Source organism: Alnus glutinosa, chromosome 6 (genome assembly GCF_958979055.1).
Source record: "Alnus glutinosa chromosome 6, dhAlnGlut1.1, whole genome shotgun sequence".
In the NCBI taxonomy this organism is placed as follows: Eukaryota; Viridiplantae; Streptophyta; class Magnoliopsida; order Fagales; family Betulaceae; genus Alnus; species Alnus glutinosa.
This window is the reverse complement of record NC_084891.1, coordinates 14,531,828-14,551,000: the sequence shown is the minus strand read 5'-3', so window position 1 is coordinate 14,551,000 and position 19,173 is coordinate 14,531,828. Positions and strand designations below refer to the sequence as shown.

The 19,173-nt window shown below is 36.4% G+C and overlaps 2 protein-coding genes and 1 long non-coding RNA gene across 3 annotated transcripts in view; 1 reads left to right on the top strand and 2 right to left on the bottom strand.

Moving 5' to 3' along the window:
- The window catches only part of LOC133870369 (uncharacterized), a 59,987-nt gene extending 56,447 nt beyond the window's left edge, over positions 1 to 3,540 (top strand). The window contains exons 2-4 of the long non-coding RNA XR_009900704.1: positions 1,989 to 2,058; positions 2,215 to 2,267; positions 3,309 to 3,540. This is a non-coding gene — a long non-coding RNA (uncharacterized LOC133870369). The remainder of the gene's footprint in view (positions 1 to 1,988; positions 2,059 to 2,214; positions 2,268 to 3,308) is intronic.
- Positions 3,541 to 5,314: 1,774 nt separating this feature from the next.
- LOC133871553 (secreted RxLR effector protein 161-like) lies at positions 5,315 to 5,623 on the bottom strand. Its single transcript, XM_062308983.1, has one exon. The coding sequence runs from the start codon at positions 5,621 to 5,623 to the stop codon at positions 5,315 to 5,317; it is 309 nt and encodes a 102-aa protein (XP_062164967.1).
- Positions 5,624 to 11,075: 5,452 nt separating this feature from the next.
- On the bottom strand, positions 11,076 to 12,272 carry LOC133871552 (protein JINGUBANG-like). The gene has a single exon (XM_062308982.1). It carries the CDS (start codon positions 12,270 to 12,272, stop codon positions 11,076 to 11,078), a length of 1,197 nt encoding a protein of 398 aa, XP_062164966.1.
- Between the last annotated feature and the right edge of the window lie 6,901 nt (positions 12,273 to 19,173).

Genomic DNA, 19,173 nt, shown 5'->3' with positions numbered 1-19,173 from the left:
ACTACATCCGTACACGGGTGATGATGGTAAAACCTATATGGCCATGGCTTGCCACACAATATCCAATGAAGAGAAAACAAACTTTTTGAAGGTGATTCGAAATCTAAGGGTGTCCGACGGACATGCATCGAATGTTTCTCGGTGTGTACGCCTTAAGGAACATATGATATCAGGATTGAAGAGCCATGATAGCCACGTAATAATGCAACAGCTTCTCCCTATTGCATTAAGCTGGTCACTGCCAGATAATGTGTTTAGACCTCTTGTTGAGATGTCCGCATTCTTCAGGGGCCTATACTCAACAAATTTAACCCAAGAGGACATGGATCAGCTAGAGGGTGACGTTTGTGTCGCTTTGTGCAAGATGGAACAAGTATTCCGCCCTTCCCTGAGGTTTTTTTACCAGCATGGTTCATTTGGTCGTTCACCTTGTTCATGAGTGCAGACTCGAGGGCCCCGTACAGTATTGGTTGATGTATTCGGTAGAGAGGTAAAATATTGATTTCGTATATTCATTATTTTAATTAGTGTGTGTTTTTTATTTATCACAATGATTAATTGGCTGTGATTGATTGATTTTAATGGGTAGGAGCCTCGGGGTGTTTAAGTCTAGTGTGCGCAATAAAGCGCTCCTGAGGGTTGCATTGCGGAAGGCTACATAGCAATCGAGCTGGTGACTTTCTGCTTGAGGTATTTGGAAAACGCACCAACCTTCCACTGCAGACCCCAACGAAATCCTGATGGCCCGAAGGGGTGGGAGCACGAGTCAGCCTCAACCGTACTCAGTTGAGCTAGATTCACCGATATATTACGTTCAACTTTGACAAGTTTCTTCAACTGCGGACGTAAGCTGAAAAAAGTTCTAGCATGTGTTCTATAATGTTGCAGCCTGGAAAGGTGAATAATAGACAATGAATTTAAATTATAAATTGTAGGATGCACTTGGATACGCTTAGGCAATCATGCAATAAAGGGCGAACTACGGTCAATCAGTTGGAAGCCCAACATCACCGGCAGTTCTGCAGTTGGTACCGTGACTACGTAAGAATAATGTGATGTTTAGTTATTACATGTTGAGCTCCTGGTTCATAAAAACTAACCGAACTAATTAACTTTTGGCTAACCATTTTACGTAATTATGCTCGTAGGTCGATCAATTGGAGGATCAACGTAGGACAAAGATGAGTGAAAAGCTGGTTATGCATTGTAGGAGCCTGAAGGAGACAGTAGTTAGGTACAACAGATACGTGGTTAACGACAAACTGTTTCAGATTGTTGTACATGATGTGGGGAAGAGGACTCAGAACAACGGGGTGTTTGTGCTGACCATTGATGGCTTAACGTACTACGGAAAGTTAACAGATATAATTGAGGTCGAGTACTACGACAGGACTAAGTACGTCATTTTCAAGTGTGATTGGGTGGACACCACGAGAGATAGAGGGTATGAGGTGGACGAGTATGGCATAGTACTTTTCAACTTCAATCACCTTGTCCACAGGGGAGACCGGGAGATTGATGACTTGTACACGCTAACTTCACAAGTTGACCAAGTATTTTACATCGAAGATGAAAGGAACCCAGGTTGGGCTTATGCCGTGCAGACTAAATCCAGGAACGTCTACTACATTGGCCAGGGGTGACGGGTCTCGTAATGCATGTGACAACTACCACGAGTGTGAGCCCTTCCCGTTAACCAGAATTAACGATAATGATCTGAGTGATGATTTTGACCACGTCTGACCAGACTCAAATCCAATCTTAATGTACGTGATTTAATAAAACTTGACTAGTTTCCTGTTATTTATTTCTACATTGATTGGCAATTGTTAACGAATTGGTGAATCATTAATACATGTGGTAATAATTAATGTGTGCATTAGGTAAAAGATGAAGTTATCATTGTTAATCAATTAAAATCAATTCATGTTCGTGTGCATTATGTATAAATATATACCATTAATTTGGGTGCATTGTGTATTTCCCAGGTTACCCTAGCACTTGACAGATATTCCACACCTCGTTTGAATGTTAGATCGTCTGCTTGTAGCGGTTCAAGTAATAATTAATTACTTTTCTATTTATCCTTACTTTTTTAGTATTGATGACGTTTCTTTACATTCCACGTGTTGCTCCTTAAGTGTTGGACTTAATACGATACATTGATACTATCGTATTTTTGTTTGCTGAGTTTGTTTGTTTTATTATTTATAGGTAATATAGAGCACGTTGTTGCGTATCCGTTATTTGCTGTTCATGTATCGGCGGTGAGAAATCCAACTAATGCGCAACTATATTCTTTCGACTCATTCATTGTGTTTTGCGTGTATTCTTTATGTATACTTTGTTCATATATATGACAACACAAAGATTGGTTATATTATTTTCAACGGTTGTGATTGTTGACGATTGCTTGTTGTTGGAATTAAATGTAAAATGTTGTGATTGTTGACAAATAGATGGATGGAAAAGTAAAAATTGTTGTGATTTTAGAAAGATTGATGTAAATGTAATTCGTCTATCAGGTCAACCGCTAAAAAAAATATTTGGGAGAGCAAAAATCTGTAATTTTTTTTTCCTGTTTCAAAAATAGTAACCTGTAAGAAACACCACATTACTGTTTTTAGTGCCTACTATTTCAAAAATATAATAACGTGACAAATAACTACATGTTACTAAATACAGTAACGTGATAAATAAATCACATGTTACTGAGTGTAGTAACATGGTGATAATTTCCACGTTACTATAACTAGTAACGTGGTTTTGTTGCACGTTACTAAATCAGTAACCTAACCTGTTTTTTGGGTTACTAATTATTGTAACGTGAGAGTAATGTCACGTTTATTACCGCGTTACTATATTCTATAACCTGTTATTTTCACGTTACACAAATTCAATAACGTGGAAATGAGTTGCACGTTACAACAAATCAGTAACTTATTATTTACACATTACAACAAGTTAGTAACATGCAATTTCATGTAACAAGAGTGCAGTAACGTGGACCATTTGTTGCGTTACTATACAGTAATGTGGTGTCAAATTTATGCGTTACAAAACGTATTTTAGTAACCGGAGGTATAGTAACCTGAGCTTCACGTCACTAGTGCCACGTTACTGGGCCCCAGTAACATGAGTAACTCATTTGCACGTTACTGCACTGAGGTTACTAAATGAAAGGATTTTTGTAGTGTTGTATATATTCACGTGTATATTGCATGCCTAGCCTTCAAGAATGCATCGTATTTTGTGTAAATGCAAAGTTGCAAACACTTTCTAAGATGGTTGCTTCCTAAGTATTTCAGGTTTCTGATAACTACTAGAGGACAGATTTGAAGAAGGGAAGCCTTGCAAGGCTTAGTGCGCGTCGTTCATAGGAGCCTTAAGGTTTCAAAGTCTAGCTTCAAGAAGAGGAACATGCAAAATGTTAAGATCCCTTGTACGAAGTGAGATGCTAGGCGACTAGGCTGTCATTTCGTTATAGTTTCTCTTGCTCTCTCATGGTAGATTCCAATGTTCAAATTATATCTATGGAAATTTGAACGATGTGTACTGAAAATCTTAACCATTTATTTTCTATACATCCTTCCTTTTATCCTTTTATATGTAGTTTCAGAACTTCGATTAATGTCATGAGTGTTGTATAGTGTGAATATTTGTTGATTGCATACTTGTATGAGGTAGGAATTTTATTTGTTCTTTATCAGCTGACTACCCATGCCAAAAATCAATGGAAATGGGCAATAATATAAATAAATTTCATTTTTTATTTTAAAAAAACACGTACAAAATTATCATTAATGACATATCGGTTTAGGTTCTTAACACTAATTGTGATGACAAAACTCGTCACTGATATGTCATTATTGTCATCGAAACTATGGCCATTACTGATAACCTCTCTCAAAGAAGCAAGCGCAACGACTGATCTTCACTAAAAGTTATTAGTGACGACTTTTAGTCGTTGATGAAAGTTGAATTTCTTGTACTATACATTTCTCCCCGGTTGCAAGCACGTTCGAAGACCGTTTGAACGGACGTGTTTCACAAGGAGTCATAGAGATGTCTGATCGCAAGCCCGTTCTGTAAGCATAATATATATAAATAAAATGCTATTAAATTAAATAAGTGCGGAATTATAAATACCTCCAGCCATATCTTTGTTCAAGCGAGACGAAGAACGAAGAAATTTTCTGCAACACCAAGAATTCTAAATAGACAAAAAATTATAGAGTTCTTCTAGCCTGTGCCTATGAGTGTATCAATAGATGGATACACAGAACTCTTTATATAGGTAGGTTAGGGACCCTCGTTATTAATTGGATAGCTGATTATTCTCCTCCCATCAAGGAGAATAAATCAGAAATATTAATATAAAAAACCGTTTTAAACCCTTTTGATTTCATATAACTTAATGTGGAATAAATCATATTCAATCTTTATATTAAATAATTACCATTATGATAATTATTTAAATTCCAACCGTTACAGTAAATTAAATAATTACCGTTATGATAATTATTTAAATTTCAACCGTTACAACGAATTAAATGTGTCTGAGGGACACATATGTAATTTCTTACATTCTCCCACTTAGCCCTTATGACACATATAATTTCTTATGATATCTAGTTCTTTAATATGATTATCACTTTATTTATTCCAACCATTCATGAAATTCTCCCACTCACATAAGGAATACTATACATGAATCATGGTGGTAAAACTTTATATAATAAGTCGTCCCTTCCATATATTACATATACAATATTCCTTAAATGAGTACTATATGGGCAATCAAACTTTATGAATAAACTTCCTATAAGTTATTCGGGTCTAACTTTAATTTTATCCCCATGGATATTGTAACAAATGTGCACAAACTTTATTAACAATAACTTTATGTCTATAGACAAATTAGAAAGAATTAAGTACAAAAAGAATCAATGAGTCCCATATGCTCCACATGACTTTTAAATAGCTTTACCGGTAAACCTTTAGTCATAGGATCCGCAGTCATCAATTCAGTACTGATATGCTCAATGAGCACTTCATTTCTTTTGATGTTCTCTCTCACACGAAGATACTTGATGTTGATATGCTTACTTCTGCTCCCACTTTTATTATTCTTAGAAAAGAATATAGCAGCACGATTATCGCAGAAGATCTTGATTGGTCTTGCTATAGAATCGACAATTTTGAGACCACCAACAAAATTTCTTAACCATAGTGTCTGTGTAGTGGCTTCATAGCACGTAATAAATTATGCTTCCATTGTAGATGTAACAACTATAGTTTGCTTGTTACTTCCCTAGGATATAGCCCCTCCAGCCAAGAGAAAGATATACCCTGAAGTAGATTTTCTACTATCTACACATCCAGCAAAATCTGAATTTGAATACCCAACCACCTCCAAATGGTCAATGTGTCTGAATGTCAAACCATAGTCCTTTGTTCCTTGCAAATGCCGCATGACTTTCTTTGCATCTTTCCAATGTTCCATTCTTGGGTTGCTTTGATATCGACCCAACATTCCAACTACCATTGCAATGTCAGATCTAGTGCAAACTTGTGCATACAATAGACTGCCAATTGCAGATGCATATGGAATGTTCTTCATCTACTCCTGTTCCAATCCATTTCGGGGACATTGATCATTACTGAATTTGTCTCCTTTAATGATAGGTGCTACAGAAGCCGAACAGTTCTTGATTCTAAATCTTTTCAAAACCTTTTCAATGTAGGCCTTTTGAGACAGTTTTAATATTCTTTGTTTTCTGTCTCTGTGAATCTCTATGCCAATGACATAAGAGGCTTCACCCAAATCCTTCATTTCAAAATTTTGAGAAAGGAACTGTTTGGTTTCATGTAGAAAACCTAAATCATTACTTGCAAGTAAAATATCATCTACATATAGGACTAAAAATATGACTTTACTCCCACTAACCTTAAGGTATATACATTGATCAACAAAGTTCTCAATAAAACCAAATGAGGTAATAACTTTATGAAATTTAATATACCATTGACAGGAGGCTTGTTTTAGTCCATAAATAGATTTATTTAGTTTGCAAGCTTTTTGAGTGTTATCATCAAAACTTTCAAGTTGTTTCATTTAAACCTCTTCTTCAAGATCCCCATTCAGAAAGGCTGTTTTCACATCCATTTGATGTAGCTCTAGATCAAAATGAGCTACTAATGCCATAATTATCCTAAATGAATCATTCTTGGATACTGGAGAGAAGGTTTCATGATAATCAATGCCTTCCTTTTGTGTGAAACTCTTAGCCACAAGTCTAGCTCTATATCGTTCAACATTACCAGAAGCATCCCTTTTGGTTTTGTAAACCCATTTGCAGCCTATGGCTACAGCTTTCTCTGGTAAGTCAACGAGATCCCAGACTTGATTTTTAGCCATGGATTTCATTTCTTCCTTCATGGCTTTTAAACATAATGTGGAATGTTCTCCACTCATGGCTTGTGAAAATGAATTTTGGATCATCCTTAAACCCAACATCAAAATCGGACTCTTGAAGGTATACAATATAATCACTAGAGATTGCTGGTCTAATTATTCTAGAAGATCTTCTTAATCCTACTTCCTCCTCATTTGGAGAGGGTTGAGTAGGTTCAATATGAACTTGTTCCTCATGAGTTGACTGTTCTGAAATTGATTGTGGTTCAAGGCAATCTGTTTGGATTTCCTTAAACATAATCAAACGTCCTTTAGATAAAGGAGCATCAGTCAACTCTTGTGCTTCCTCTAATTCAATCATTTGAAGATAAGCACTCCCATTATGTTCAAGATCCTCTAAGAATTTTGCATTCATAGACTCAACAATTCTACTATTATTAGAAGGACAATAAAACCTAAATCCTTTGGAGTTGACTGCATAGCCAATAAAATGACCGCTGGTTGTCCTTAGGTCTAACTTCTTTATATTTGGATTCTAAATCCTCACTTCAGCAGGACAACCCCATATGTGTAAGTGATTTAAACTTGGTTTCCATCCATTTCATAATTCAAAAGGTGTCTTAGGGACAGCCTTGGATGGTACCCGGTTTAATACATACACAACAGTTTTTAAGGCTTCACTCCATAGAAATAAAGGTAACTCAGAATTACTGAGCATGCTCCTTACCATGTCCATAAGTGTGCCATTTCTTCTTTCTGCTACACCATTTTGTTGTGGTGTGCCAGGCATTGTGTATTGAGCAACAATGCCTTCTTCTTCAAGAAATTGCACAAATGGACCTATCATTTGTCCCTTTTCTGTGTACCTTCCATAGTACTCTCCGCCTCTATCAGATCTTATGATCTTAATTTTCTTTTCTTTTTGTTTCTCTACTTCTACCTTATAGGTTTTGAAAGCATTGAGTGCTTCAGCCTTATCATTTAGAAAGTAGAGATACAAATACCGTGTATGGTCATCAATAAAAGATATAAAATATCTTTGACTATTTAGGCAGGGAGTAGGAAAAGGTCCACAGATATCTGTATGTATGATTTCAAGAATCTCAGATTTCCTTTTGGTACGTTTAGTGGTCTTGTTGGTTTGCTTTTCCTTTATGCAATCCACACAAGTACCAAAATCAGTAAAATTAAGAGTTTTTAAGACTCCATCAGTTACTAATCTTTTGATTCTCTTTATGGAGATATGTCCCAATCTTCTGCGCCATAACAAAGCGGAGTTTTCATTCACAAGGCTCCTCTTTGTGCAAACACTAGAATGCAATGATAAATGATTGTTTTCAAAGTTGGGATCTAGATCAATTTTGAATAAACCATCAATTTTGGTTCCACCACCAATAAAATTTTCACCTTTAAAAATACTAAAGGTAGAGTTTATAAACCAAAAACTAAAACTAATAACATCCAGTTTAGAAACAGAAATTAAGTTTCTAGAGAAGCGTGGAATAAAAAATACATTTTCTAAATCTAAAACATAACCAGTTTTCAAAATCAATCTAAAGGTCCCAACAGCTTCCACATGAGAAAACAACTTATTTTCAGAATAAACCCGTTGCTCATTGCTTGCCGGTTTCCTTGTGTTGAGAAAACCCTGCATTGTATTAACAATATGGATTGTAGAACCAGAATCAATCCACCATGTATTACAAGGAGCCTCAACAAAAAAAGATTCATGACATACTAGAGATATGATATTACCTTTCTTTTCAAGCCATCTTTTGTACTTTTGTCAATCCTTCTTCATATGCCCCCCTTTCTTGCAGAAGAAACAAGTATCCTTATTGTCATTTTTCTTGATTGACAACTTGTTATCTTTCTTGGGATGTGGGGCACTTTTACCTCTTTTACTCTTTCCCTTTTCATGAGTAGCCACAAAGTGAACACTTTGTGGTTTCTCATGCTTTAGCCTTTCCTCCTCCTGAACACACATGGTCAGAAGTTCATTCACTGACTAGTTATCTTTATGTGTGTTATAGGATATCTTAAAAGGAGTGTACTCAGTCAGGAGTGAGTTCAAGATGAAATGAACTAAGAAGGATTCAGAAATATCAACCTCTAGAGACTTCAATTGAGCTGCCATGTCCCTCATTTCCATAATGTGCTCTCGCACACTTCTGGATCTGTCAAAGGTTTTACTTGAGAGTTTCTTCATTAGGGTGCTTGCCAATGCCTTATCGGAACTTACAAATTGTTCATCAACGGCCCGCATGAACTCTGTTGCCTTATTGCATTCAGGGATAGAACCCCTAATGCCCTTAGTTACGTGAGACTTCATAAACATGAGACTTAGGCGATTAGATCGCTCCCACCTCTCATGCTTCGTAACTTCTAATGGCGTACTTGTATCCATGAGGGCGAGTGGTTCATCCACATGGAGAGCCAAATCAAGTTCTAAACACCCTAAATAGAAAAGTAAATTTTCTTACCCGACTTCTCTGTGTCGTTACTCTTCTTCTTCCTCAGTTTTTTTTTCTTTTTTTTGGGACGTCGACCGTCGGCTTGCTGCCGCCATATGCAGCGGCCTTGATGGGCCGCTGCTTAGCAGCAACGGTGACCCAGAGGGGTCGCCGTTGATCCAGGAACCAAGCAGCCCGTAAGGGCCGCCAGTCCCTGTGACGGGGGGAGGCCGCTTCCAACGGCCTCTCCTTCGACGAAAGATGCCGGCCACGACAGCCGGCACCTACTGTATGCTGAGGGTGATAGGTTTCACGGTAGTGGATCCGAACAGTGGAGGGCAGTGGGTTTCGGGTTAGTGCAGCATATTTGGTTTAAGGTCTCTTATACCAGGTTTCACAATGGCAAAATTGTAAATATGAATAAAAAATATCCATATCTAAGCTTTCACGTTTTACAGTGCAATTATCCAGATAATTTTACAACAAAACAGTGTGGTTTTTTGTGCATAAAATGGTGTAATTTTACATGCATAAAACAGTAAATAAACATAGGCAAATTTTTATGCACAACAAAAAATTTACACAATTCAACTAACGAAGAATTGTCAAAAAAATTAAAAGCTGAACACATTGGCATAGAGGCTGGCTCTGATACCACATGTAAGCATAATATATATAAATAAAATGCTATTAAATTAAATAAGTAGCGGAATTATAAATACCTCCAGCCATATCTTTGTTCAAGCGAGACGAAGAACGAAGAAATTTTCTGCAACACCAAGAATTCTAAAAAGACAAAAAATTTAGAGAGTTCTTCTAGCCTGTGCCTATGAGTGTGTCAATAGATGGATACACAGAGCTCTTTATATAGGTAGGCTAGGGACTCATGTTATTAATTGGATAGCTGATTATTCTCCTCCCATCAAGGAGAATAAATCAGAAATATTAATATAAAAAACCATTTTAAACCGTTTTGATTTCATATAACTTAATGTGGAATAAATCATATTCAATCTTTATATTAAATAATTACCGTTATGATAATTATTTAAATTTTAACCGTTGCAATAAATTAAATAATTACCGTTATGATAATTATTTAAATTTCAACCGTTACAATGAATTAAATGTGTCTGAGGGACACATGTAATTTCTTACACGTTCAAGGAGGTTCGAACGTGAAGGTTTTCAAGCTAGATCCAAGACACTATATCACAATGTTATTTTAACTCAATCTGTTCGAACGCCGCCAACAATAAAATTGTGAAACCCTACCATGCGTTATGTTCCAACATGTCACTAACTTGTTTGACGTTGCGGCCTCACTCATTGTTTTTCTTAAACCGACTTGAGACTAAAACATCTCGTTTCCCTAGAGCCTATATATATATAAGCATCATAAGCAATGATTTTTAATAGATCCTAAAAGCGAATATTTTGTGTTATTGGAGAGAGCTTTCATGTCGATATACCCTCATTGTCAAATCTCTCCTAAACTTTGTTAAACCACACAAACATTACACCTTAATTTCAACCACTGAAATTTCGGATTGCAGAGAAAGATTGATAGAAAGATTGGCCAAAGTTCTGAATCTGCTGAAGTAGGAAACAAACGGATCGTTTGCAAAGTGAAATTCAGATTTACTGTAAGTTTTATAAGTATAATTTATTGTAATTGAATCTTCTATAGTGGATTAATTAGTTTCTTAAATGGGGTAGGTTGCCCCATAGTTGTTTAATTTTTGAAGAGTTCCTCAAAATCTTTTGACTCGTCATAAAAAATGTTATGTTTAATTTTTTTACTGCTTTATTTAATTTATGTGAAATTGTTAATTTGTGGTTGGAATATTTTTTTAATTGGTTGTGATATTGGAAAAACAGTTATTCACCCACCTCAAGGTATCATCTGGGGTCAGTCGGTGAATTTCATTCTCAACTTAGAAGGATGAAAAATCATAGAAATGAATTTAGCTTTCCCTTTTTTTTTTCGATTCCAAGAAAATTTATTTGTTCTCCCTGACCCTGATATTTATGGACAAATAATGAATATGTAAATTACGGAAGAGACATGAGATTTTAAAAGATTATAAAGTAATGAACGTGACGTGGAATTAATTGAAAATAAAAAAAGCATTCCTCAACTGCTCCAATTAATTTCTGTTATAGATGAGAAATGGAGTGAAAACATTTGTGATTAGTCACATCTAGGGAATGTCGTCAACTTGAAGCTTCTTCTCTACCCACGAGGGAGACAACACAGGGCTCGTCTCACAGTCCATTGTCTTGGTGGAATCGCTTTGGTCGAAATAATCAAAGCAGATTTTCTCATCAGGCAAAACCTTAACCCTCCAAATCTTAAAAGTTTGGTCCAAGCTTGCACTATACACTAAAAACCCCATCACAACCTTTTCCATCTCCAAAGAAACAGCCAAGCATCTCACAGGTCCTCTGTGTCCATCCATCACGGCCAAACATTCATGGAAACAACTCCCCTCCTCTCTCCTCCAAATCCTAATCGTTGTGTCCTCTGACCCGCTAAATATCAACTTCTCAATAGCCACTAGGCAAAGAACAGCGAAACGATGGCCCTGTAAAAATCCTCCATGGTTAAATCTGTAACACATTTTTTCTTTCTCCCAAAAGTGAATGCTACCGTCTGAGGACCCTGAATAGAGGAAAAAAGTGTTGAAGGATGTCTTGCTTAAGCCTAATGTATAAACTGGGGATGGCTGGAATTTCAGAGTCATGGTGAGGGTGTGAGAGTTTTCTGTGTATACCCTTCTCCATATTTTAACAGACCCATCAGAGGAGCATGTGAAAACGCACCCATCATCTTGGTTCACCAATATCGCATTTACATTATCTGCATGCGCGACAAACGAGTCCACGCATTTCTTATCTGAAATCCGCCAAGCCTTGACTGTTTTGTCGTAGGAGCCAGTGTATAGTAGCCCTTCTGCATGGTAATAAGCAATGCAAGAAACAGAATCCTTGTGTTTTTGGGTTGGGTACAAAAGAAATGAGCTTCTTCTAGGAAGGGAGGAGACCTTCTTGCACCGAAAGCTATCTGAAACCGTGAAGTTCCACACTCGGATTTTGTGATCTTTATGCGTAGTAAATAGCATGTTACCATATGCTAAAATGGCCCGGACCTGACCGGAAGGAGCCTTAAGACATCCCCGCTCCATGCCGTCTGGTTGCCTCCATGCACGAATTCGGTTACTCTCACAGCCGGTGAAGACTAGTCCCTTAGAAACTGCGATGGAATATATGTTGCCGTCGTGGCGGTGGAGCGAGGCTATGCAGTGATAAAGCAGTGAAGGAGAAGGGGTTTGGAGAGGGGAGAGTGTCCATGGTGATTCCGGGCTTTCCATGGATATGTGGGTGCTGGGTGATTCCATGGATTGGGCTGTAGCCTGTAAATATAAAGATTGGTTGGATGGTGTATAATTATGAGCTCATTCAAGGGCTTTAATTACGTAGGACTGGTCTCTCTGCCACCATTAAATTAAGGACACTAGACAATGAACGGGTTGACATAAATTTGATCAGCTTAATTTATTCACAATTAAAGTCATGCTTCTGGTTGTGCTAATTATTAAGAATGTGGAAGATCTCAAGACAATCATTTCGTTCCCAAGCTGTCTATTACAGTCTATATATGGACGTGGTCGTAACTAATCTTGGACACTCCCAAGAAAACTGATCACTGTATCCTCCATTCTTTTAGATCCTCAAACGTATATGAATTTGTGTTCTTTTCATATATGGTGGTTATAATCATTCCCATGTGAGACTTCCCTGTAACCATTAGTATGGTGGTTCTGATCATTTACAAAGTATGTTTGCCATTTAATTCAGTAATAAATGTTGTTAGGTAGGGCCTGTACCCCTCTCATCAGCACCAAGCTTCTGATGAGAGACCAGCAAAACTGATGGGCTCCCACCATTGGAATGGCAGCATGGGCTTCCCCTCACCAATCCCACTGACCCTCCAAATGACGTCAGACCCAAAGGCGTGAGACGCATGCCCAAAATCTACTTCAGGCAACAAATCCTTCTTCCAAAAAAAAAAAAAAAAAAAAGGCAACAACCGCATGCCCAAAATCTACTTACGGCAACAAATCCTTCTTCAAAAAAAAAAAAAAAAAAAAGGCAACAAATCCATATCATTCGCAGCTTTTCAAAATCTTATTCTTCTTTTTAGATTTATAAAAAAAATTCATTGGATCATATTCTCTTATTATTTCCTAAACTAAGAAAATACCAAGACTATTCCCTAGCTTGTTGTTTTCCCTACAATTCATTTGATCAAATTCCATTATTGTTAGCCGCACAACTTATGCACAACAATTGCACAACAATACTTACATGTAAATTAGTTTCAATTCTTTTTTTATTCTTTTCTTTTCTTTTTTGGATTTGAAAATTTTCATTTCCCCTCTAACGCACACGTTCTCTCTCTCTCTCTCTCTCTCTCTCTCTCTCTCTCTCTCTCTCTCTCTCTCTCTCCTTGTTGAGCTAACATTTTTATGAGTAAAACGTTTCTCTACGTTTACAGATCTCACTGCCATTCTCTGTCTCCCTCCACCGTTGTTCTTATCGCTTGGACTGATTCAGTCTTAGGGGAAAAAAACAAAAAACAAAAAACAAAAAACCGATTTGTTTTGGTACAGTAGATCTTTTGATTTATTTTGGGTTCAGATTTTGGAAATAATATAAGCCGATTGTTGGTGGACAGTGTTGGTGATTTTGCTTGGTTTTGATTGCCTGAGGGAAAAAAAAAAAAAAAAAAAACCAAAAAGGTTTTGGTCCTAGGTATTTTGAATTATTTTGGGTTTTGATTTTGGTTATAGTTTGTAGTTAGTAGGTGATTTTGTGATGGAAATTTTTGCTTGAAGAAGATTCGGTTTGAGGGAAATAAAAATTAAAAAAAAAATAAAAAACCGATTTGTTTTGGTACTGGGTATTTTGATTTAGTTTAGTATTAACTTTTGATATTGTATAAGCTGATTATTGAATGGTGTTGGTGGCCGAAATTAGAATTGCGAATAAATCGGCAATGTTTGGTATCATAAGCAACAGGGGCTTTACATCACTTACAAAAACTGGGTACAAACTGCATTTACACTACTCAAAAAATTTCACTATTTCCTTATTCAATTTTGTGCATTTCCTTTTATCAATTCATACACCATACGCATAAAAACAAGATTTTATATGTATCTTCCAGAGATGTGGAGATTTTAGCAATTAATTCCACATTGGAACTAAAATATGTTCACATTACTTTGGGGAGTTTTCCCATGTCATAATATTTCTGGCTTCTGTAAATTCTGCAGTGGTGTATTCATAGATCGCAAGTACTATTCTTTGCTCTCTCAAAAAGTGTGGACAATCAATTCAACCCGGACAACTGATTCTTTGTACTTACATGGTTCTGTAACTTCTTTTTATTTTATCAATTTTTAGACCCTTTAGTAACAAACAAGTATCCTCCTACTTAATTTTCAGTGTCTAGTCTAAAAAGATAACAATATAGGCAATACGTACAACATCTAAAATGTTGTATTTCAACCAATCAGCATATTCTGTGAACCATGCTAGATTAAAATGCCGTCATGTTTTTTCATAGTGTTTTTGAAAAATCATGATCAATTGGTTGACAAGGTCTTTTTTGTAGATATGTTTTTCAGATTTGATCTCTATCACTAGGATAATAATCAATTTTTTTTTTTTTAAGCAAGAATTTGCAGGCAAATTTGCTATATTTACCTCGACACGAGCTCCTTTAAAATTTGATTAGAGTTTAATAGAATTATAATTGTTCTCCATACTCGAAAGTAACTACAATTTTATATTTCATTCATTCAAAATATGTAACATATGTATTTATAAATAATTAATTTTTAAATAGTCCGTGTACCTTTTTTATTTTTTGAAGGGAAAAATTTTGTGTACTTGCGTGGACTAAGAATTGATGTTCAGATTTTTTTTGAAAAAAATTGGCCTCTCACATTTAAAGAGACTCACGTCTCACTCACCCTTCATTATTTTTTATTTTTTATTTTTTTACTTTTTTTTTTTTTTAACTCTAGCCCTTCACATCCGTCCCTCTCATGAGTCTCACCGATTCAAGATAAAAACACAAAAGTCATTAAGTCAAACATGCATTTGACGAAATGTAACTCCAAATAAATGAAACGTTGCGTTTTGAATCAAAACTTTTGTTTTGCAAATTCTTCCGCATGAAACACTGCGTTTTACAAATGTACTATTCATCTTCAAGCTTGGTTCTTTCTTCTGAAGATTCAAAACGCGTGTACACAGTGACCTAATTTAACAAAACAAGATAAATCGTTCGTTTTAATGGCTTGAGTCAAAAAATTTAAAACTTCTAAAAAATAATTTGCCCTTTAATGAATGGTTGAGAGGGGGGGGGGGGGGGGGGGGGCGGCAACAAGGATATTAAGAAATAATTATAGGGAGTAAAGAAATTTTGGGAGGTGAGGGGGGCACTTGGCCCCCTCTTGACCCCTGGCTCCGCCCCTGGCAATGGTTCCTCAGCCTATTTAAATCTGTGTTAGCAAATGCATATAAAATGTTCTCTGCCCCACCTTTGTAATGTACCTTCTCTACATCAAAAATTACAAAAATTCTCTTAAATTTTAATGAAAACATAACAGAATAACACAATGCCTGTTCTGTTTCCAGCTTAGCAAAATTACAAAAATACGCGTTGTATTTTGTCAGTTCCGTTTCCAGCCTAGTAATTTCAGCTTGCAATGTATGTTCCGTGGCATTCATCCGTTCCATCAAGAAATTAGATTGAATTAAACAATTTGTAGAAAAACAAGAAATTAGAAGTAATAACATAGGAGTTTTGTTTAAACAATTTGTAGAAAAACCTAGTTTTTAGTGCTTGGTTCGCCTTTCAAACTAGGAGGATTCTCGTTTGAACGACACTTTAAATGAACAGAAAAATGCATTCCAGCAAGTTTGATGAGAATCAACGTGTACCATTAAAGGATCCATTGCATGTTCCAGTTGGATCTATTACAAAAGCAAGATCCAATAAGATAAAAAAAAGCACTTAATGAGTTGATTCAAGAGATTTGGGGTCATTCTAAAATGGGGCATTCTAAGCTTTGCTCAAAAGAAATTGAAGGCGTAATAAATTTAATTCAAGCTATTGATGGGGCAGATCTTGCTTGATTGGGTGTGGATTAATGGCTGTAACTTCCTTAAAAAAGGCGTGAATTAATTGTTGATTATGGCTTGATTGGGGGTCGAATTAGAAGGAGAAGGTGGTTGAGGACAAATTAGTTGGCTGATTCTTGCCTATTTTATACCAATTAATTGGCTGATTGACTTGCCTATTATTAGTGCTAAATTTTAGGCTCCTATGTTTTTAGTCATTTTTTATCTATTTTCTTATTTTCGAAATACGTTAGTTTCCTTTTCCCTTATAGTGGGTGTGTATGGCTAAAAATGTTATAAGTAGCCTGCATTCATTGTAATGAAGAATCATTTAATCGAAAATGTAAGGTTTGTTTTCTTCTATTGGTTCTTCAGTGAACTTGTGAACTTATCAATGATTCTTTCTTGTCAGGTCCAAATTTTATACCTTTGGTTTGTGATTCAATTATAATCATTGGGCTGGGGTTTGTTACTTTATACCTTTGGTTCGTGTTTCATTTATAAACGTTGGGTTGGGGTTTTCTATCAAAAATCTAAATTTTAGCTTTCTTGGAAAAATATTCCAATATTGTTTGTTGGGTCTCAAAGCGTGTCGGTTGAGATTCACATCAAAGTTTCATTCCAAGTTCGTCCCATTTTCATTTGAATGGGAATAAGTCAGAAGGCCTCGTTCCATTCTCGTTCAGACAGGAGGCTGATAGGAACTATCATTCCATTCTCGTTTCATTTCGGTTCAAAGTGAAGTGTTCTAGTGAGTTTCACTCCAAATGCATTCCAAACTCCATCAAACGGCAAGTCATAGTGAGTCTCGTCCCATTCTTGTTCGATTCTAGTTCTGACGAGTGTTTGTGCTACAGGTGGGAGTTTCGTAAACCGAGACTTCAATTCTACTGGGTAGTTTGAGGTAAGGCCCAATCCCTATTTCTATAAGTGTATTAAATGGGGTATTTAGAGTTAGAAGTGTTATGGGTTGAGTATTATTAATATATCTCATTATCATTGTTAACCCTTTTATAGCTTGTTATTTATTTACTTAAGTTACCAAGGTATATTTGGCCATTATATATATAAACATAACACTTATCAAGCTTAAGCCTAATTCAATAATACCCTTAAGTACTTTTAAAGTACATGAATAAATGCATTGCTTATTTAATTACTACACCAAATGGATTCAAAGCCTATATACATGTACTTTTACAATATCACTAATTTAAACTTATTGAGTTAGGGTTATTTCGGACAACTTACAATTCCATGACATTCTCAACTTTAGTCTTTATCACACTCTACGGGTTTACATCTTTATGACTACATAGACTAATGCTCCAATTCACATGTTTAACTAATGATGTGGTGTAGAGTCAATAATAAATAAACCACTCGCAATAGAACGAATCTTTGTAAGATAGGGTCTATATGAGAGTGTCGAACCTCAAGGACTGTGGGTTGTTGTTAAGTTGTTGAAAATAACTCTAAACTAATTCAGAAAAGATATTTGATTGTTACTTTGTGATTGGCTACATTCTGTTTGACAAAATCACTTTTATGTAATATTGCCATTTTATCAGGGATGCCGTTTATTTCAGTGTCTTCGTTTCAAAAATGTACTTCAAGAAGTTCAAAGAAGATTCTATACAGATTCCAAGTCAGAGATGTCGGATCCTAAGCTTCCATCCGGATGGCCCATATATGAGTTCGGACGCTCAACAGTGTCTATAAGATTTGAACTATTCAAGATTGCATCCGTCCGGACGTCGCAGCAATGCATTTGGACGCTCTTAAGATTTTGAAAAGAATCCAATGTTCAAAGTGCATCTATCAGGACGACGTGAAAATACCATCCGGACGCCAGTCAGTGTTCGACAAGTAAAAGGATTTCCTTCGCAGACACAAATATGGGAAGACAACTGCATACGTCTGGACGTCAGGTCTACATTGTCCGAACGTTATCCTTGATAAGGCAAGACGTGGAGAAGGATTGCAACCATTCGAACGTCAGAGCAACACCGTCCGGACGCCAGTCCTTATTATGGAAATTGCATGCAGTAGAAGAGCAATCGTCCGGATGCTAAGGCAATATCATCCGAATGCGGCCCTGATATGGTATTGCGTGAAGCGCGTTATGGAAAGCCGGTTGCACAGTTGTCCGTCCAGACGCTTTCAACTACCATCCGGATGCCGCCTAGAGATATCCGTTCTCATCCGGCTAGAGAAATCCTTTCCAGACTCAATTGAGGTGTGCTAAGCCTATAAATAGTGGCTTCTAGGCATGTATTATTTACATAATTCGGTATTGAATTCTTTATAGCTTAAAGAGTATATTTTAGGGAGATATTGTGCTGATCCATTAGCTCTCAAGCCGTTGCTGTACTCGTTTATTGAAGTCTATCTTAGGGAGGAGCCCTAAGGTAAAGGAATCCATAGAAGACCCCTTCAAGTAGGAAACTTGGTTGGGAGGCATTCACGTTGGGTTACGTGTCAAAGTGCTAGATACGATTGTTGCATTGGGTATGTGAGTGTTACTGTTTATGTTCTAACTTTGTCTTCTGATAGTGGATTTCTTGGGTGTAATACTTTTGACTTCTACTCTTTTTTTTTTTTTGCTATGTCTCAAAATCTTAATACTATTCTTGCGTTTCTTTTTAAAATCCATTGATTGTTGGCAAATTATTGAATTTGGTTGGACTAAGCTGGGATACAACTCTCAAACTAGTTCCTGCAAGAAACGCATGACCTGCTAATGATAAAGCCTTCCATCCTATTTGTCAAGCTCTTTCGCCGTCTGAATTTGCAAAAATTTCAAACTGTGAAATCACTCAAAAAACATGGCAAATCTTAGAAACAACATATGAGGGCACAAAATTGTTAAATCTGCCAAGCTCCAAATGTTGATTTCCAGATTTGAAGAAATTAAGATGCTTGAAGATGAGACATTCAGAGAAAGTCAATGGTGAGTCTAGAGAAGACCGTCTCAGATGTAAACCTCACCCGAAAAATTCTAAGATCTTTGCCTAAGCTTTTCAGAATTAAGGTGACTACCATTGAAGAAAACAAGGATCTAGAAGTGATGAAGATTGAAAAGTTGGTGGGATCTCTTCA

Bases quoted from the DNA above. Each gene is read 5' to 3' on its own strand.
- LOC133871553 (XM_062308983.1), bottom strand. From the start codon at position 5,623: ATGAAGAACATTCCATATGCATCTGCAATTGGCAGTCTATTGTATGCA.
- LOC133871552 (XM_062308982.1), bottom strand. From the start codon at position 12,272: ATGGAATCACCCAGCACCCACATATCCATGGAAAGCCCGGAATCACCA.